Source organism: Podarcis tiliguerta (genome assembly GCF_965153285.1).
Source record: "Podarcis tiliguerta genome assembly, chromosome: 16".
Classification (NCBI taxonomy): domain Eukaryota; kingdom Metazoa; phylum Chordata; class Lepidosauria; order Squamata; family Lacertidae; genus Podarcis; species Podarcis tiliguerta.
This window is the reverse complement of record NC_139549.1, coordinates 32,230,171-32,244,875: the sequence shown is the minus strand read 5'-3', so window position 1 is coordinate 32,244,875 and position 14,705 is coordinate 32,230,171. Positions and strand designations below refer to the sequence as shown.

The window sequence follows — 14,705 nt, the reverse complement described above, 5'->3', positions numbered from 1 at the left end:
CTCCAGGAGACGAGCAGAGACAGCAATCGACGCAGAAATGTAAGCAGAAGGGGTTCGCTTCAGGGAAGAAGAACACACATTCTGCTCAACTTGTGTCTGCATTTTCTTGAGAGGAGAGGAGGATACCTCGAGGAACATGGTTGCTGGACTCTGATAGCAGCAGGATTATCTGCAACAGTTGGGAGGACTTTAAGACCCTGGGGAAGCCAGCTGATGGAAAAGACTCAATCTATCTTGCTGATGGTCGTAGAAGCAAGATTGATGGCCAGGGAACATGTTTCCTGCAGTGCTTGAACACTACTCTACCAGAGACTCTGTTTGTCAGCAGTTTGGACTATTGTTTACTGTCTGTAAGCTGTTTGATTAATGCAGGGTATAGTGTTAAGTTCACGCAGGATGGTTGTCTGAAAAAGAATGGAACTCAGGTATGTGGCCATGCAAAGTTGGAAAATGAGTTATATGTAATGCAGGATAAGCAGCCCAGGTGGTTCAGGATAATTTGCCAGTTCATAAGGGGTGTGTACATGAACTGCACAGAAAACCGGGTCACGCCAATTTCCATGCGCTTTCAGAGATGCAGAAGATGTGCAAGAACCTAAAAGTAAATAGCTGTAACTGTTTCCTAGATTGCAATGTATGTAAAATGGCCAAATCTAAGAGGAAGCCGATGGCTTCTAAAAGTGACAGAGTATCTAAAGAGGTTTTTGAACTTGTCCATTGTGACGTGATAGGCCCTTTTCCACAGAAGACTGAAGGGGGCGCCAGATATGCTTTTCTGGTAAAAAGGTAAAGGTACCCCTGCCCGTACGGGCCAGTCTTGACAGACTCTAGGGTTGTGCACCCATCTCACTCAAGAGGCCGGGGGCCAGCGCTGTCCGGAGACACTTCCGGGTCACGTGGCCAGCGTGACATCGCTGCTCTGGCGAGCCAGAGCCGCACACGGAAACACCGTTTACCTTCCCGCTAGTAAGCGGTCCCTATTTATCTACTTGCACCCGGGGGTGCTTTCGAACTGCTAGGTTGGCAGGCGCTGGGACCGAACAACGGGAGCGCACCCCACTGCGGGGATTCGAACCGCCGACCTTTCGATCGGCAAGCCCTAGGCGCTGAGGCTTTTACCCACAGCGCCACCCGCGTCCCTACGCTTTTCTGGTAACAGATGATAAATCACATTTAGTTGGTTGTTTTTGTTAAAGCAAAAATCGGAGTGTTTCCCCACATTCAGAGAATGGGTTGCCCAAGCTGAAAAGCTCTTCGCTCGCCCTGTTGTGCAGTTGTAAACAGATAGGGGTGCAGATTTTCTGAACAAACAATTTGGAGCATGGTTGCGACGTTAGGGGATCACTCACCGTTTGACTAACCCTTATAGCCCTGCTGAAAATGGTCTGTGTGAAAGACGTGGGGCTGTAATACAGTCAGTAAAGGACTGCCTGCTAGTGGATGCAGGATTGGGTCACAACCATAGGCTGTGGGGTGAGGCTTTCCTTACAGCAAACGTTTTGATTAATAGAACCTGGTCTAGCTCTATAAAAGATATTCCTTATCTTGTGTTGTATGGGAAAGAACCAGAGTGGACAATGCTCCATAACTGGGGTTCTTGGGCACATGTAAATATCCCCAAAGCTCAGCGCCAGAAAGGGGGCGCTGGAGCGCAGAGACTGCGGTTTGTGGGATATCAGCCCTATGGCAATGGGTGGTGTTTCAATTTATGCCCAGAACGCGTGGTTCTGTCACAAAGCGCAGACTTTGCTGACCAGGACAGATGGACTGCGATCCATGCCAACCCAGATTGCCTACTGCCTCTGCAAGTAAGAGAAGAGGCTTCTTCTCAGCCATTGGCAACACAGGAGGAGGAGGAGGCACAGATTTCTCCAAAAGATGTGGCAATAGATAATACTTCTCTAGAGGAAGAGGAAGAAGAGCCAGAGACAAGGGGGAAGAAGAAATAGTTGTACCTAGACGCTCCCAACGTTCAAACAAGGGTGTACTTCCTCAGCATTTGACCCTAGGAGGAGTGAGAATATGCAATGTGAGTTGTGTGGAATCACAAAGTTATAATGAAGTCTTAGACTTACCCCCTGGGGAACGTGCTTTGTGGGAACAAGCTATGAAAGAAGAAATGGACTCTTTTAAACATAACAAAGTGTTTGGTGTCATGCAAGTGGGTTTAGAAAAGGAAAACCCTTGCATCTGGGGAACCACGTTTTTGAGCCAGATTAGTAGCCAGAGGGTTCACTCAGATTAAAGGGGAGAGTTATGATGAAGTGTTTTCTCCAACTGTAAAGAGTGAAAGTTTTCGTTTAATGCTCTCTATTGCTGCTGCAAGACAATTAGCAGTGCACCATTTTGATGTTGATGCTGCATAAAGGTAAAGGTAAAGGTACCCCTGCCCGTACGGGCCAGTCTTGACAGACTCTAGGGTTGTGCGCCCATCTCACTCAAGAGGCCGGGGGCCAGTGCTGTCCGAATACACTTCCGGGTCACGTGGCCAGCGTGACATCGCTGCTCTGGCGAGCCAGAGCCGCACACGGAAACACCGTTTACCTTCCCGCTAGTAAGCGGTCCCTATTTATCTACTTGCACCCAAGAGTGCTTTCGAACTGCTAGGTTGGCAGGCACTGGGACCGAACAACGGGAGCGCACCCCGCCGTGGGGATTCGAACCGCCGACCTTTCGATCGGCAAGCCCTAGGCGCTGAGGCTTTAGCCCACAGCGCCACCCGCGTCCCTACCTGATGCTGCATATCTGCATGCAAATTTAGACCATGAAGTGTTAATCAGACAACCCCCTGGGTTTGAAGAGGGGAATGGTGCAGTCTGGCCTTTAAAAGAGGCTCTTTACGGCCTCAAACAAAGTTGAAGGTGTTGGAACCAGTGTTTAAATGAAGCCCTTGTAAAACTTGGTTGTACACCAAGGGGACAGGCAACAAATATCTAATGCTCTTAGTTTTTGTTGATGATTTGCTTGTAGCAGGGAGTTCCACAGATGAGATCCAGAAGCTCACAAGTCAACTGGAAAAGAAGTTTAAGCTTAAAGCCTTAGGGCCTGTAAGCAATTACTTGGGAGTAGAAGTAAGTCAGGAAGCTGATGGAAGCTTCCTATTGAACCAGAAAGAGAACATTCTTTGTTTGATAGAGCAGTTTGGCATGGAAAACTGCAAGCCAGATCAGACTCCCATGACACCAGATTTCCCAAAGACAGTATGCGATGATGAATTTGATCAGCCTGAGTTGTATCACTAAAAAATAGGATCACTGCTGTATTTAAGCCAGTGGTCAAGGCCAGACATTGCATGTGCTACAAATGTTCTGAGCCAACGTGTATCTAAACCCAGTACTGCCGATTGGTGTGCTTTGAAAAGGCTTATCGGATATCTAAAGGGGACATTAAATGTATGTTTGATGATATATAGTACACAAGACGAAAAACTAGAAGTATTTGTTGATGCGGACTGGGGAAGCTGTGTAGCTACTAGAAAATCTACAAGTGGAATGGTTATGGTGTTTGCCAATTCCATAATTGGATGGAGGTCAAAGAAACAAGGATTTGTTGCGACCTCATCCTGTGAGGCAGAATATGGGAGCCTGTCACTAGCATGCAATGAAATCATGTGGTTTATACAGATACTAAAAGATCTAGATGGTAAAGTAGATTTGCCTATCCAAGTGTATGAAGATAGCCAATCGTACATTGGATTAGCGGGCTTGGAAATAATGAAATCCGCATCAAAACATATTGCTATCTGTCATGCAAATGTTAGAGATTGTGTACAGAATGGGGTAATCAAACTGGAGTATTGTAAATCACAAGATAATATTACTGATTTGTTTACCAAGCCTTTGCCAGCAACATGTCATAATGAATTGATGACAAAACTGGGTTTATGTATATAGTGTACTGTATGTATGTATGTATGTATTGTTTCTGTTGGGGTTTTTCGCATTTAAGAAACAGAAGGGGTGTCACGGCTAAAATGGCCGCTGTTTCTTTAATGCTCAAAAAAGCTGGGTCAGCATGAGTCAGCGGTCTGCACCGGGTTGTATATATAGAGTGAGAAATGCTAGTTTGGTGTTGGGCTGGTTGGTTAGTTAGTGAAAGCTGGTAGTGTTGAGGTGTGTACAGTTGGTCAGTCACTTTTGCACAAAGACTTTAAAGAATAAAAGCAGAAAGCACTCTGCAAGGGTATTCTTGTGGACTCTTTTATGCCGACAAGGGTCTGAGGAGACAAAGGGAGGTCAGAACCCTTTCCTTTTTTTTTTACAAACACTGACAGGGATCTCATCGGATGGCTTCAGGGGAAGAAAAGGCTCCTGAGTAAACCCTACACAGATGCAGAGTGGAGTCCCTAAGATGGCTGGGTGGCATTTTGTAGGCCTCCTTCTGGCAACTCCTGCAGCCCAGCTGGGGCCTTATGCCTTGCTCTTCTTTCCTCTGGACCACCTCAGGGAGGCCGAGGGGGGAGGGTCTTGCTGTCTGGGCACAGGGTTGACACCTTTGTTTTGCAAAAGACAGGACAGGGCAGGGGACAGAGAGAGATCCGAAAATTGTTAACATTATTTTGCCTCAAAAGATCTCACGGAATTTTAGGTTTTTCCGTTCCTTAGGATATATGATCTACTCCCTGTGTAACTCCACGTGCCAAGAAGAAAAAGAACTGGAAGAGAATGGAATAAAAGTAAATATTTTTAATGGATTATGAATAAATGCACAATAAATTGTTACTGTCTTGAATTTCATTGTCTTATTGTCTTCCATTCATTGGGACACCTTTGTTGTTGCAGCCTGAAATAGAATTAAGATTTTTGGCTGCTGCTGCATCACTCTCAGGTTTACTCATCTTAAGCTTGTGGTCCACTAAGATCCCTAGATCCTTTTCTCTACCAGCAAACCAGGTGTCCCTCAACTTATATTGGTGCATCTGGTTCTTCCTGCCAAAGTGCAGAACCTTAGATTGGCTACAGGTCCTCTTTGCTCACCATCAGGGAGTGACCATGTCGCAGTCAGTGCTGTCGTAGATTTTTAGGGGCTGGATTCAACCGACCGGTGGGCCGGATTAGGCCCCGAAACAGACTTTGGACATGCCTGCCAGGGTTGGACTTAGACTCTCATTGCCTGGAGGCATGGTGGCTCTGTGAAGGAGAAAGAGGAGCTCCCCTCCACCAGAGACAAGCAGTTGCGTTGCTGAGCCACCCTGGCTCACCAGAAGTGGGAGGAAATGCCCACAATCAATTTAGGCACACCTGCACCACAGCTGAAAATACACATTTTCGAAATCTGTTTTGCCTGCTGAAACCCTGAAGCGTAGAACTATGGAGGGTCTGTTCACTGTTCTCACCTATCATTAGACCAGGGCCAAAAATTCTGCCTATTAGTTTTTCAGATCTAGAGTCATGTTGCTCATTTTTTTAAAAAGCCCATGTTCAATGTTTAAGCATTGCATAAAATCTGCTGACGCTTCCTTCTATCATTGTTTCCTATTGAAAATAAGGAAAATGCCTGTGGTTTCAGGGCATCGTTAGATTGCTACTGCACTCCAGCTAAACTTCACCTCTGAATGCAGCTAACAATGCGCTTCAACGATCAGCGATCCTACAAGTGAATAATAAAGGATATTCCAGCCTGTGTTCCTTAGTCTCAGGCACTCCAACACAGAAGCATACCCCACGAAGTGCAAAGAGACTTTCTTCCAAGTAAATTGCCCTCAGATAGGAAAGTTGCACCCAGAAATGATTGGCGGCAGCAACATAAAAGAAACGAGGCAGAAAAGAAAGCAGAGCAGAGATTAGCTGGAAGGGGCATAGGAAACAGCAAAGAACTGCAGTTAAGAGACGGGGGGGGGGGGGGGGGGAAATTGGATAACCCAAAAGCCATATGGCCAAGCAAATCGCCACCTATTCTAATTGGTTGTGTAACCTTCACTGTGCCAGCTAGTAGAAAGGCGGATTTCATATGTAATCGGCATGTAATCCGATCAGCATAAACATCCTATGGTTCGTCTGAAAAGACTGAAGGAGCAAGTGAAAAAGGAGGCCATTTTTGAGACTGGTGCAGATGGAGCTTCTTTTGCCACTGCAAGAATCTTATCTTCTTTCCCCGAAGTGCTAGGACTGAGCAGCAGAGGGCAGCCTGCACCTCCAAACCGACCTGTGGAACTGCAGGAGGAAGCTTTTAGGGGAGATTGCAAAGCCTGCCATGCGTTTAGAGCACACCACTCTCCTCCAATAATCCCAAGAGCTGTAGTTTGCTTAAGGGTGCTGGAACTGTAGCTCTAGGTAAGCCACAGTTCCCAGAAAGCAGGTGGGTGAGGGAGATATGCTTTCAATGCATAGTATGCCCTCTCATTTCCTGTTTTGTGAACCAGGGCTGGGGTACCTCTTTGAGCCTGAGGGCTGCCTTCCCTTCTGCAGAAGCTGCCACATGCCAGGGGCAATCGTGGGTAAAGCAATGATTGCAAAATTTTCTTTTTTACAGTAGGATAGTTCAGGGGTCAGCAACATTTTTTCCCCATGGGCCGGTCCACCGTCCCTCAGACCATGTGGTGGGACAGACTGTATTTTGTGGGGGGGGGGGGAATGAATTCCTATGCCCCACAAATAACCCATAAAAGGTAAAGGGACCCCTGACCATTAGGTCCAATCATGGCAGACTCTGGGGTTGCGGTGCTCATCTCGCTTTATTGGCCGAGGGAGCCGGCGTACAGCTTCCGGGTCATGTGGCCAGCATGACTAAGCCGCTTCTGGGAAACCAGAGCAGCGTACGGAAACACCGCTTACCTTCCTGCCGGAGCGGTATCTATTTATCTCCTTGCACTTTGATGTGCTTTTGAACTGCTAGGCTGGCAGGAGCAGGGACCGAGCAACGGGAGCTCAGCCTGTCATGGGGATTTGAACCGCCAACCTTCTGATTGGCAAGTCCTAGGCTCTGTGGTTTAACCCACAGCGCCACCTGCGTCCCCAAATAACCCATAGATGCATTTTAAATAAAAGCACACATTCTACTCATGTAAAAACACCAGGCAGGCCCCAATAATAACCCAGAGACGCATTCTACTCATGTAAAAACACACTGATTCCCGGACCGTCCGTGGACCGGATTGAGAAGGCAATTGGGTTGCATCCGTCTCCCGGGCCTTAGGTTGCCTACCCCTGGCGATAGTTTATATACACCCCTCTCTAACCCCCATCCAGGCAAGTCAGGTATTCCCAGGGTTCATTCTAGCCTGGCAAAGCACTCAAGGAGGGTGCAAAGCAGTACTGGGGAGGGGTGTGCCCTGGGGAGAGTCTCGAGGGCCAGATTGGGAGGCCTGAAGGGGTTACTTTGTGCGTTACAAAGATATTACTGTCACTCAAAAGAAACCAAACCCTTTCTGCTATCATGCTTTTACAGAATCATAAAATTGTAGAGTTGGAAAAGATCACGAGGACCATCTAGTACAACCCCCTGTATCACAGGAACTATTCGCCCAGCAGAGGGCTCAAACGCATGACCCTGACATTAAGAGTCTCATGCTCTACCGACTGAGCTGTCCCTGAGAACCAAGGTTTCAGAAACCTATATAAGGGGCAGGTTAACAGATAATGAGTGATGTCTTTCACCTGTGGTTGACCACAAATACAAAGTCTGTCTGTGTATGGGACCTTAGTTATAGCGGCCATCCAAGACTGCAGCGGGCATCACTTGGAAACGCAACTCAGTAAAGGCATTTCTTAAGAAAGCTGGCAAGGATTTTGGTCATCTAACGAGCTCTAAAATGCTCTGTTCTCATGTGGATACCAATGAGGAAACGTGGCGTTCCTAATTAATTGTAGGTCCCTTCTGGAGTCTATCCAGAAGAGCCGGGTAGTCAAGTGGTTGGATGAGAACTCCCATCATCCCTAACCCCTGATTATGTTGGCTGGGGCTGATAGACACTGGAGTCCAACATCTGCAGGGCTCCAGGTTGGCTACTCCTGCACCTGGGGGACAGGAGGGGTCTTCTGATGTCACAGAGCTTAACTCAAAGCACCCTCAACACCAAGGCCCACCTTGCCTATGCATTTACAAGCTGGCGAGAAGGGCTCATCCCTATTGCTCTGCTTATGAAAGATGGAAAGGTGAGATCACCGAGATCAAGGCCCACAACCAAAAGCTCCTGTTATTTACTCCCTTACCTAGAATTCGTATATGAGGAGGAAGATGGTGGTTTATCTTTTCCAAGATATCGTCTATCAACCAGACCTTCAGCGACACGATCTGCCCAGCTGCAGATACACCCTGTGTGGATCAACAGGTAGGGATTAAAATCAACAGGGAGGAGGGAACCAGAAAAGTCTCCATCAGACAGTGATGGGCTGAGGGTCCTAATCATCGATTCAGGAAGTTAGCATAATCTGAAAGCAAACAAAATGGAACTGAGTTGAAGAATGCAAGGGTCTCTATGCCGAACCATAACCTGGGGACCATGTATATTACATATGTGTTAGGGTGCCACATATAGAAACATAAGAAGCTGCCTTATACAGAGTCAGACCATTGGCCCATCAAGCTCAGTATTTTCTACACTGTGTGACAGGAGCTCCCCAGGGCTGCAATCCACAATACCGACACTCCATGCTGTTGAAACTCCCATTCGCACACACAAAACCGCATCACCTTGTCTGTCCGGGCGCATCTCTGGAAAGACATCTTCTTCATGTCTTCACCGTGGTTCTCTGGGATGCAGCCTGATCGAATGAGGGCTGTCACCAAGTCATCCTCAATCGTCTTGAACTGAGCATTCCCCACATTGCGCTGGAATGAAAAAGAAGAAACGATTGAATGCATCTCACTTGCCAGAGCTGGAGCTGCCTGGCTGCTACAAAGGATGAGCTAAGGATCAGGAAGTCAGACCAGGCACAAGTGCCTGGGATGGATCAAAGAAAGGTGTTAACGTGGTAACTGGTCTGGTTTCTTTAGCCTGCCCTTTAGCTAAAAGGAAGAACTTGCAAACATCAGTAGTGGGCGAGTCCCTGCCCTCAGATTTGCAATCTAGAAGACATGGCACTTGCGGGGAAAATAGAGGAAGAAATGAGAGGAAGAAGGGAGGAATGAGAGGAAGAAATGAGAGGAAATGAGAGGAAGAAGGGAGGAAAGCAAACTCAGACACCAAGTCTTAAAAGTGGTGGCTAAGAGGGGACCCAAAGGCACTTGGTCTCTCAAGGGAGGCAAGATGGGAGTCGCCCTGCTTTTCTTCCGCTCTGCAGCCTTGTGTTCAAATTCTACTGTCACAAAGGCAGTGAAGGCTCCCTATAGCACAGGGGGAAGCAGTGGTATTCACCTGTGTGAATCACAGGGCATGGGGCCTTTGGCCCTCCAAATGTCATTGGACTAGAATTCCCACCAGCCTCAAAGATATGGAGGGCCAGTGGTTCCCCACCGCTTTAAATAAATAAATAGGTGGACAAAACAGAGCAGCAGCAGCAAGACCACCAATCCCCATCCTCATCTTATACCTACATGCCTAAACAAAGGCCAATGACAAATTAGCCTGGTAACTCCACAAACACTCCCCAAGCATAGGTACCTGAACCACTCACCTGCATCCCATGATAGCCTTTCCCTGAATATGCCATCAGCATCACAACCTTCCTTTTGGGGAACCTCTTCACCCCGTCCTCCACCTCTTCCCCACTGGTCTTGATCCGTTTCGGTTCATGCCCGTTTTCCTCCTGCTTTCAAGCTTCTTCCGCTGCCTCCTCGTTGTTGCTGCAGCTGCTCTTCAGCCTCTTGGCTTGGTTGCCGGCCACGGTTCTCAACTCCTCGGCCATTGCAAAGCACTAGAAGAGATCATCCGAAAGCTAATGAAGTCCTTCATTTAAAGGGCACGTCAGCCACAGAAACCTTCTTTACACAGATATTGAATCGATCACTCAAAATCTACTGACAAAAGACAATTTTCTTAAGGCAATCAAGCAAGTAAGTCCAAAAGGAGCTACTGGGGGTTTTGGAGGCATTTTAATTCTGCTTCACATATAGATACGTATACAGACATCATCATTCAACGCAATGCCATACGCCAAGCTAAAACGAGCAACTTCGTCGCAGCTCACAATGCACATCTCTGAAGATCAGGTAACGCATCAACAACAGAAGAATCCCTGCAATTCAGGGGACAAAGAGGTAAAACTACACTTTTAAAAAAAGAACGGAATATAAAGCAACAGAAACACCACGTTGCATAGGAAAAGGCTGTAGTCCAGTGGCATGCATCTTATCTTTTTATCTGCACTGAATCTCTTTTTCTGTATGGATTGGGTTTGTTATTACCGTATGAATCTTTGTCTTCCTAAACCGCCCAGTGATCTTCGGATGAAGGGCGGTATAGAAATTTAATTAATAGTAAGAACTAGGATGGCGATGATGCCGAACGCCCCCCGGTGGCATCTCCAGGTCCCCTCTCTCAAACCCTGCAAATCCTGAGTTAGCTCCGCATCAAGGCACTTTCCTGCGCCCTGAAGTGAACACCTTTCTGAAGAAGCGCCAGCTGATCCAAGTCATATTGTAAGGAAGATTTCCCGGATGAAGATCAAGAGGCGATACCTACGCTAGCCATGCCGTTCAGCCGCCAGCCCCTGGCTGTTCTCCCGAGGGAATGAGCGGCCAGACGCCCCGACCGCAGCCAGGCTAGGAAGGGCATACGAGCGGGGCGCAGCCGGGGTCCCTCTCCCTCTCCTTCCTTCCTCCACCAAGGGATCCCCTCGCTCCCCGCGCCTGCCCTCCGCCAAGAGCCGCTCCGGCCACTTACTCCGCCGCCGCCGCCGCCGCAGCTGCTCCTGCCCGGCAACCACGTGGGAGCGAAGGGAAGGGAAGGGAGAGCGGCGGCGGCGGCGGTGGCCGACTACGGCAGCCGCGGAGGGGCGGAACGGGGCCGAGCGCAGCAGCGCGCCGGCTTCGCGAAGGGGAGGAGCCCGGAGCCGGCGGGGAGGACGAGCGCGCCGCGGGGCGGGCGGGGGAATGCGCGCTCCCGGGCATCCTCCCTCCGGGCGAAGCGGCTGGGGCTGCGGGGGAGCGGGACCCGTCCAGCAGCGTTGGCAAATGGTGTGCGCGCTCAGATACCTTCCAGCGTTTCTCCCACGCAAAATAGGGACGTCCTATCCCATGATATTGTTATAAGAAAAAGAACAACGCCTTTTCGCTTCTGGGGTCCCCAAGAGCTCATCTAGAGTCCTTTGGTAGGTTCTCTATCGGTAGGAGGAAATAACAGAGGCCAAGCAGAGAATGGTGAGAAGCAAAGCAGCTCGTAAGCCTGATCTTGATTGAACTGTTGCAACAGGGTGCTCCACCCCACACACAAAGGGGGAGAGGGATCCAGAACAATGGTGGGCAAACTCCTATAGGAAGAAACTTTTGAAATTCCCCGCCCTGGAGCTCAAGACCAGCCCCATACATACATCACAGAAGGGGTGTAACCCAAGAGCACCCCAATACCTCATACATCAGAGAAGGGGCTAGCAGGAAACCCCTGCATGGATTTACCTGGAGAGCCTGGCTATTCTTTTGTGATGATAACTACTTAATTTCGGAAATCTTAAATGTGCCCTTAAGACAGGATTTGAGAGCAAAAAGACAAAGGGGAGACAATATTTGAGGTAAATTTGGAAGGGACAAAATGCTTTCAGGACTTTTTCTGTGGGCTTCAGACATGTGGTATATATATATATGGGGGGGGGGGTGCTTGGTACATTTATGAACATTTATTTTATATATGTAAGACCTTAAAATTCTTAGAACAATAATAATATTGGATGGATCACTACAGATGGTGACAGCAGTCACGAAATTAAAAGACGCCTGCTCCTTGGGAGAAAGGCGATGGCAAACCTAGACAGCATCTTAAAAAGCAGAGACATCACCTTACCAACAAAGGTTCGTATAGTTAAAGCCATGGTTTTCCCAGTAGTGATGTATGGAAGTGAGAGCTGGACCATCAAGAAGACTGATCGCCGAAGAATTGATGCTTTTGAATTCTGGTGCTGGAGGAGACTCTTGAGAGTCCCGTGGACTTCAAGAAGATCAAACCTATCCATTCTTAAGGAAATCAGCCCTGAGTGTTCATTGGAAGGACAGATTGTGAAGCTGAGGCTCCAATACTTTGGCCACCTCATGAGAAGAGAAGACTCCCTGGAAAAGACCCTGATGCTGGGAAAGATGGAGGGCACAAGGAGAAAGGAACGACAGAGGACGAGATGGTTGGACAGTGTTCTCGAAGCTACCAGCATGAGTTTGACTAAACGGCGGGAGGCAGTGGAAGACAGGAGTGCCTGGCGTGTTCTGGTCCATGGGGTCACGAAGAGTCGGACACGACTAAACGACTAAACAACAACAATATTGGATGATAAAAATATTATAATATTAATGATATAATATAATGATAATAATAATTATTATTTTATTTATACCCCACCCATCTGACTAAGGCTGCCGGAGCCACTCTGAGTGGCTTCCAACATACATAAAAACATAAGAAAACATTACGCACTTCCCTATACAGGGCTGCCTTCAGCTGCCTTCTAAAGGTTGCATAGTTACTTGATCTTCTTGGCTCCAGGATCACACGACTCCATGCCCTCACAACGTTTCTCTGATGAAAACAGGGACATCATACCACATCCTCCAACATTTCTCCAATGAAAATAGGGGTGTCCTAAGGAAAAGCGGGACTTTCCGGGATCAAGTCAGAAACCAGAATGACACTTGGAGGATCTGTACTCTCTCACACACACCCCTGCAGTGTCAACCAACAATCCACAGCTGAGGGTCTTTCTTAAGAGCAGCTGAATTTATTTTTATTTTATACCAGAACATACGCCTCAGTTTGTAGAGCGTGAGACTCTTAATCCCAGGGTGGAAGCCGTGCCATGTTGGGCAAAAGGATTCCTGCACTTCAGAGGGTTGGACTAGATGACCCTTGTGGTCCTTTCCAATTTTACAAGAGCTGTTTAAAATGCTGCTAAGTTACCCATTCCTGCAAAACTCTGGAATCCACAGCTGAGGGTCAACAGAAACTGGTGTCAGTAGTGGGATACGAACCATGCTTCCATTCAGAGACCAAAACAGAGGCAGAAGCACAAATGGCTTTCTGCTGTGAACGCCAGCAGGCAGACGCAGCAATACAGAGTTTTGCTGCTTAGCAAGAGATTTGGGGAAGTTGCCACTGTTCTTCACTGTGATCATATTACACACTGAGAACTCGTCTTCCGTTTACTGTGCAAGCAAGTCAGCCAGGCCATAGCATGAGTTCCTGCCAGCCATCTCATCCTAGGTCACCCCCTATGCAGCATCAGGCAGGTGAAGTCACTAATATCCATGGAAAAAAATATACCTAAGGCGAATTCTGGGACTCCAGAATCCACAGATACCTGCACAGTCCCTAGCTCAGGTGTGGGGAACCTCTGGCCCTCCAGATGTTGCTGAACTCCTGCTTGCTGGAGTTGACGGGAGTTGCAGTCTAGCAAGAGCTGGGGTGGCTAAAGGTTCCCCACACCTCACCAGAGGAAAAGGATTCTGCATATGCTCAGGAGCATATTTGCCCTGCGGTCTTTGAAATGCTACATCCCCCTTGGAGGTCAAGGATTTCTGTGCATGCTCCAGGACACTCAGCCAAGGTGCCAGAATTTTGGTCAGCCAAAAGTTAGCTGCTGCACTCTTGAGACACAACTTCTGCTGAAATTGCTGATAAATTTGCACTGGCTTCCTCACCCTTTGAGACTATCTGAGGTGGGGACTGGAACAGGCCTGCCTCTTTGAGGACTTGTTAATTGATTTTAGCACTCCTTTGGAAAGAAGCAGGTATGTGCTCTTTGCAGTCGACTGGGCATATTTCCAAATGTGAATTCCGCAGAAAAACAACAGACTGTGAAGCATTCATGTCCCCATGGCTCTGGAATTCATGTGCTCCCATGGCAGAGAGGTTTTATGAGCGAATTTGATGGTTCCTTTCCCCACTTAGGCCGGACAGGTCCCCACCGCGCCTGCCTTTAATGTTATGGCCCACCATTCAACTTGCATGCAGCACGAAATGTGCCCCCCACATGGAAAGAGCAGGCTGCATTTACCCTTTTCTCTCCCGATTTGAGTTCCACCTGAAAATTATGTGGCAGAAGTTACAAATGCTTGCAAATCCATGCCCCTGCTTAATCCACAGAGTGCGGAAGGGTAGTGATATTATTAAGCCCCCCGCAGCAAACGTAGAAAAAGAGAGCCACCAAGCACCTTTGAAACAAATGGATTTATCGTGGCAGAGCCAGTCGTAGGGCTAGAGAGTTTGGGATCAGAGCATTCTGCAGGCGGAACAGCAGGTGCCTCCGAGTTCTGACAGAGGAGCATCACCACTCAGGAAGGGCCAGGTGGGGCCAGGTCCTGGTGGGGGGGTTGCCACGGTGACAAGGACCCGCCCTCCTTTGTGACATCTCTTGCTTCTCCTTTAAAAGCCACTGACTTGCAGGCGGCCATTGTGGGTTAGTGAGGAGAACGTAGAGGAGAGAGGTGGTAGTGGCAGTTGGTGGTGGCAGTTGGCGAGAGTGGAGATTTAGTGATTTGTTTTTTTTTCGTTTTCTTATTTTGATTTTGATTTCATTTATTACTTTGATTTGATTTATTTGATTTGGTCTATTTTGATTTTCTTTTATTCTTTTATTTTAACACTTTTATTTATTTTATTTTATTTTTTGTTCTTTGTTTTAATATTT

At 47.9% G+C, this 14,705-nt stretch overlaps 1 protein-coding gene and 1 long non-coding RNA gene across 2 annotated transcripts in view; one reads left to right on the top strand and one right to left on the bottom strand.

Moving 5' to 3' along the window:
* The window catches only part of LOC310666938, a 45,028-nt gene extending 40,297 nt beyond the window's left edge, over positions 1 to 4,731 (top strand). The window contains exon 2 of the long non-coding RNA XR_014506122.1: positions 3,530 to 4,731. This is a non-coding gene — a long non-coding RNA (uncharacterized lncRNA). The remainder of the gene's footprint in view (positions 1 to 3,529) is intronic.
* Positions 4,732 to 8,076: 3,345 nt separating this feature from the next.
* Positions 8,077 to 10,819, bottom strand: LOC310667175 (pseudouridylate synthase 1 homolog; the record flags this gene model as incomplete). Its single annotated transcript, XM_083418895.1, has 4 exons — positions 10,763 to 10,819; positions 9,555 to 9,794; positions 8,632 to 8,769; positions 8,077 to 8,253 (listed from the first exon to the last, which is right to left on the bottom strand). The coding sequence occupies exons 2-4, from the start codon at positions 9,594 to 9,596 to the stop codon at positions 8,077 to 8,079; spliced, it is 357 nt and encodes a 118-aa protein (XP_083275021.1). The 5' UTR covers positions 9,597 to 9,794; positions 10,763 to 10,819.
* Positions 10,820 to 14,705: the final 3,886 nt, after the last annotated feature.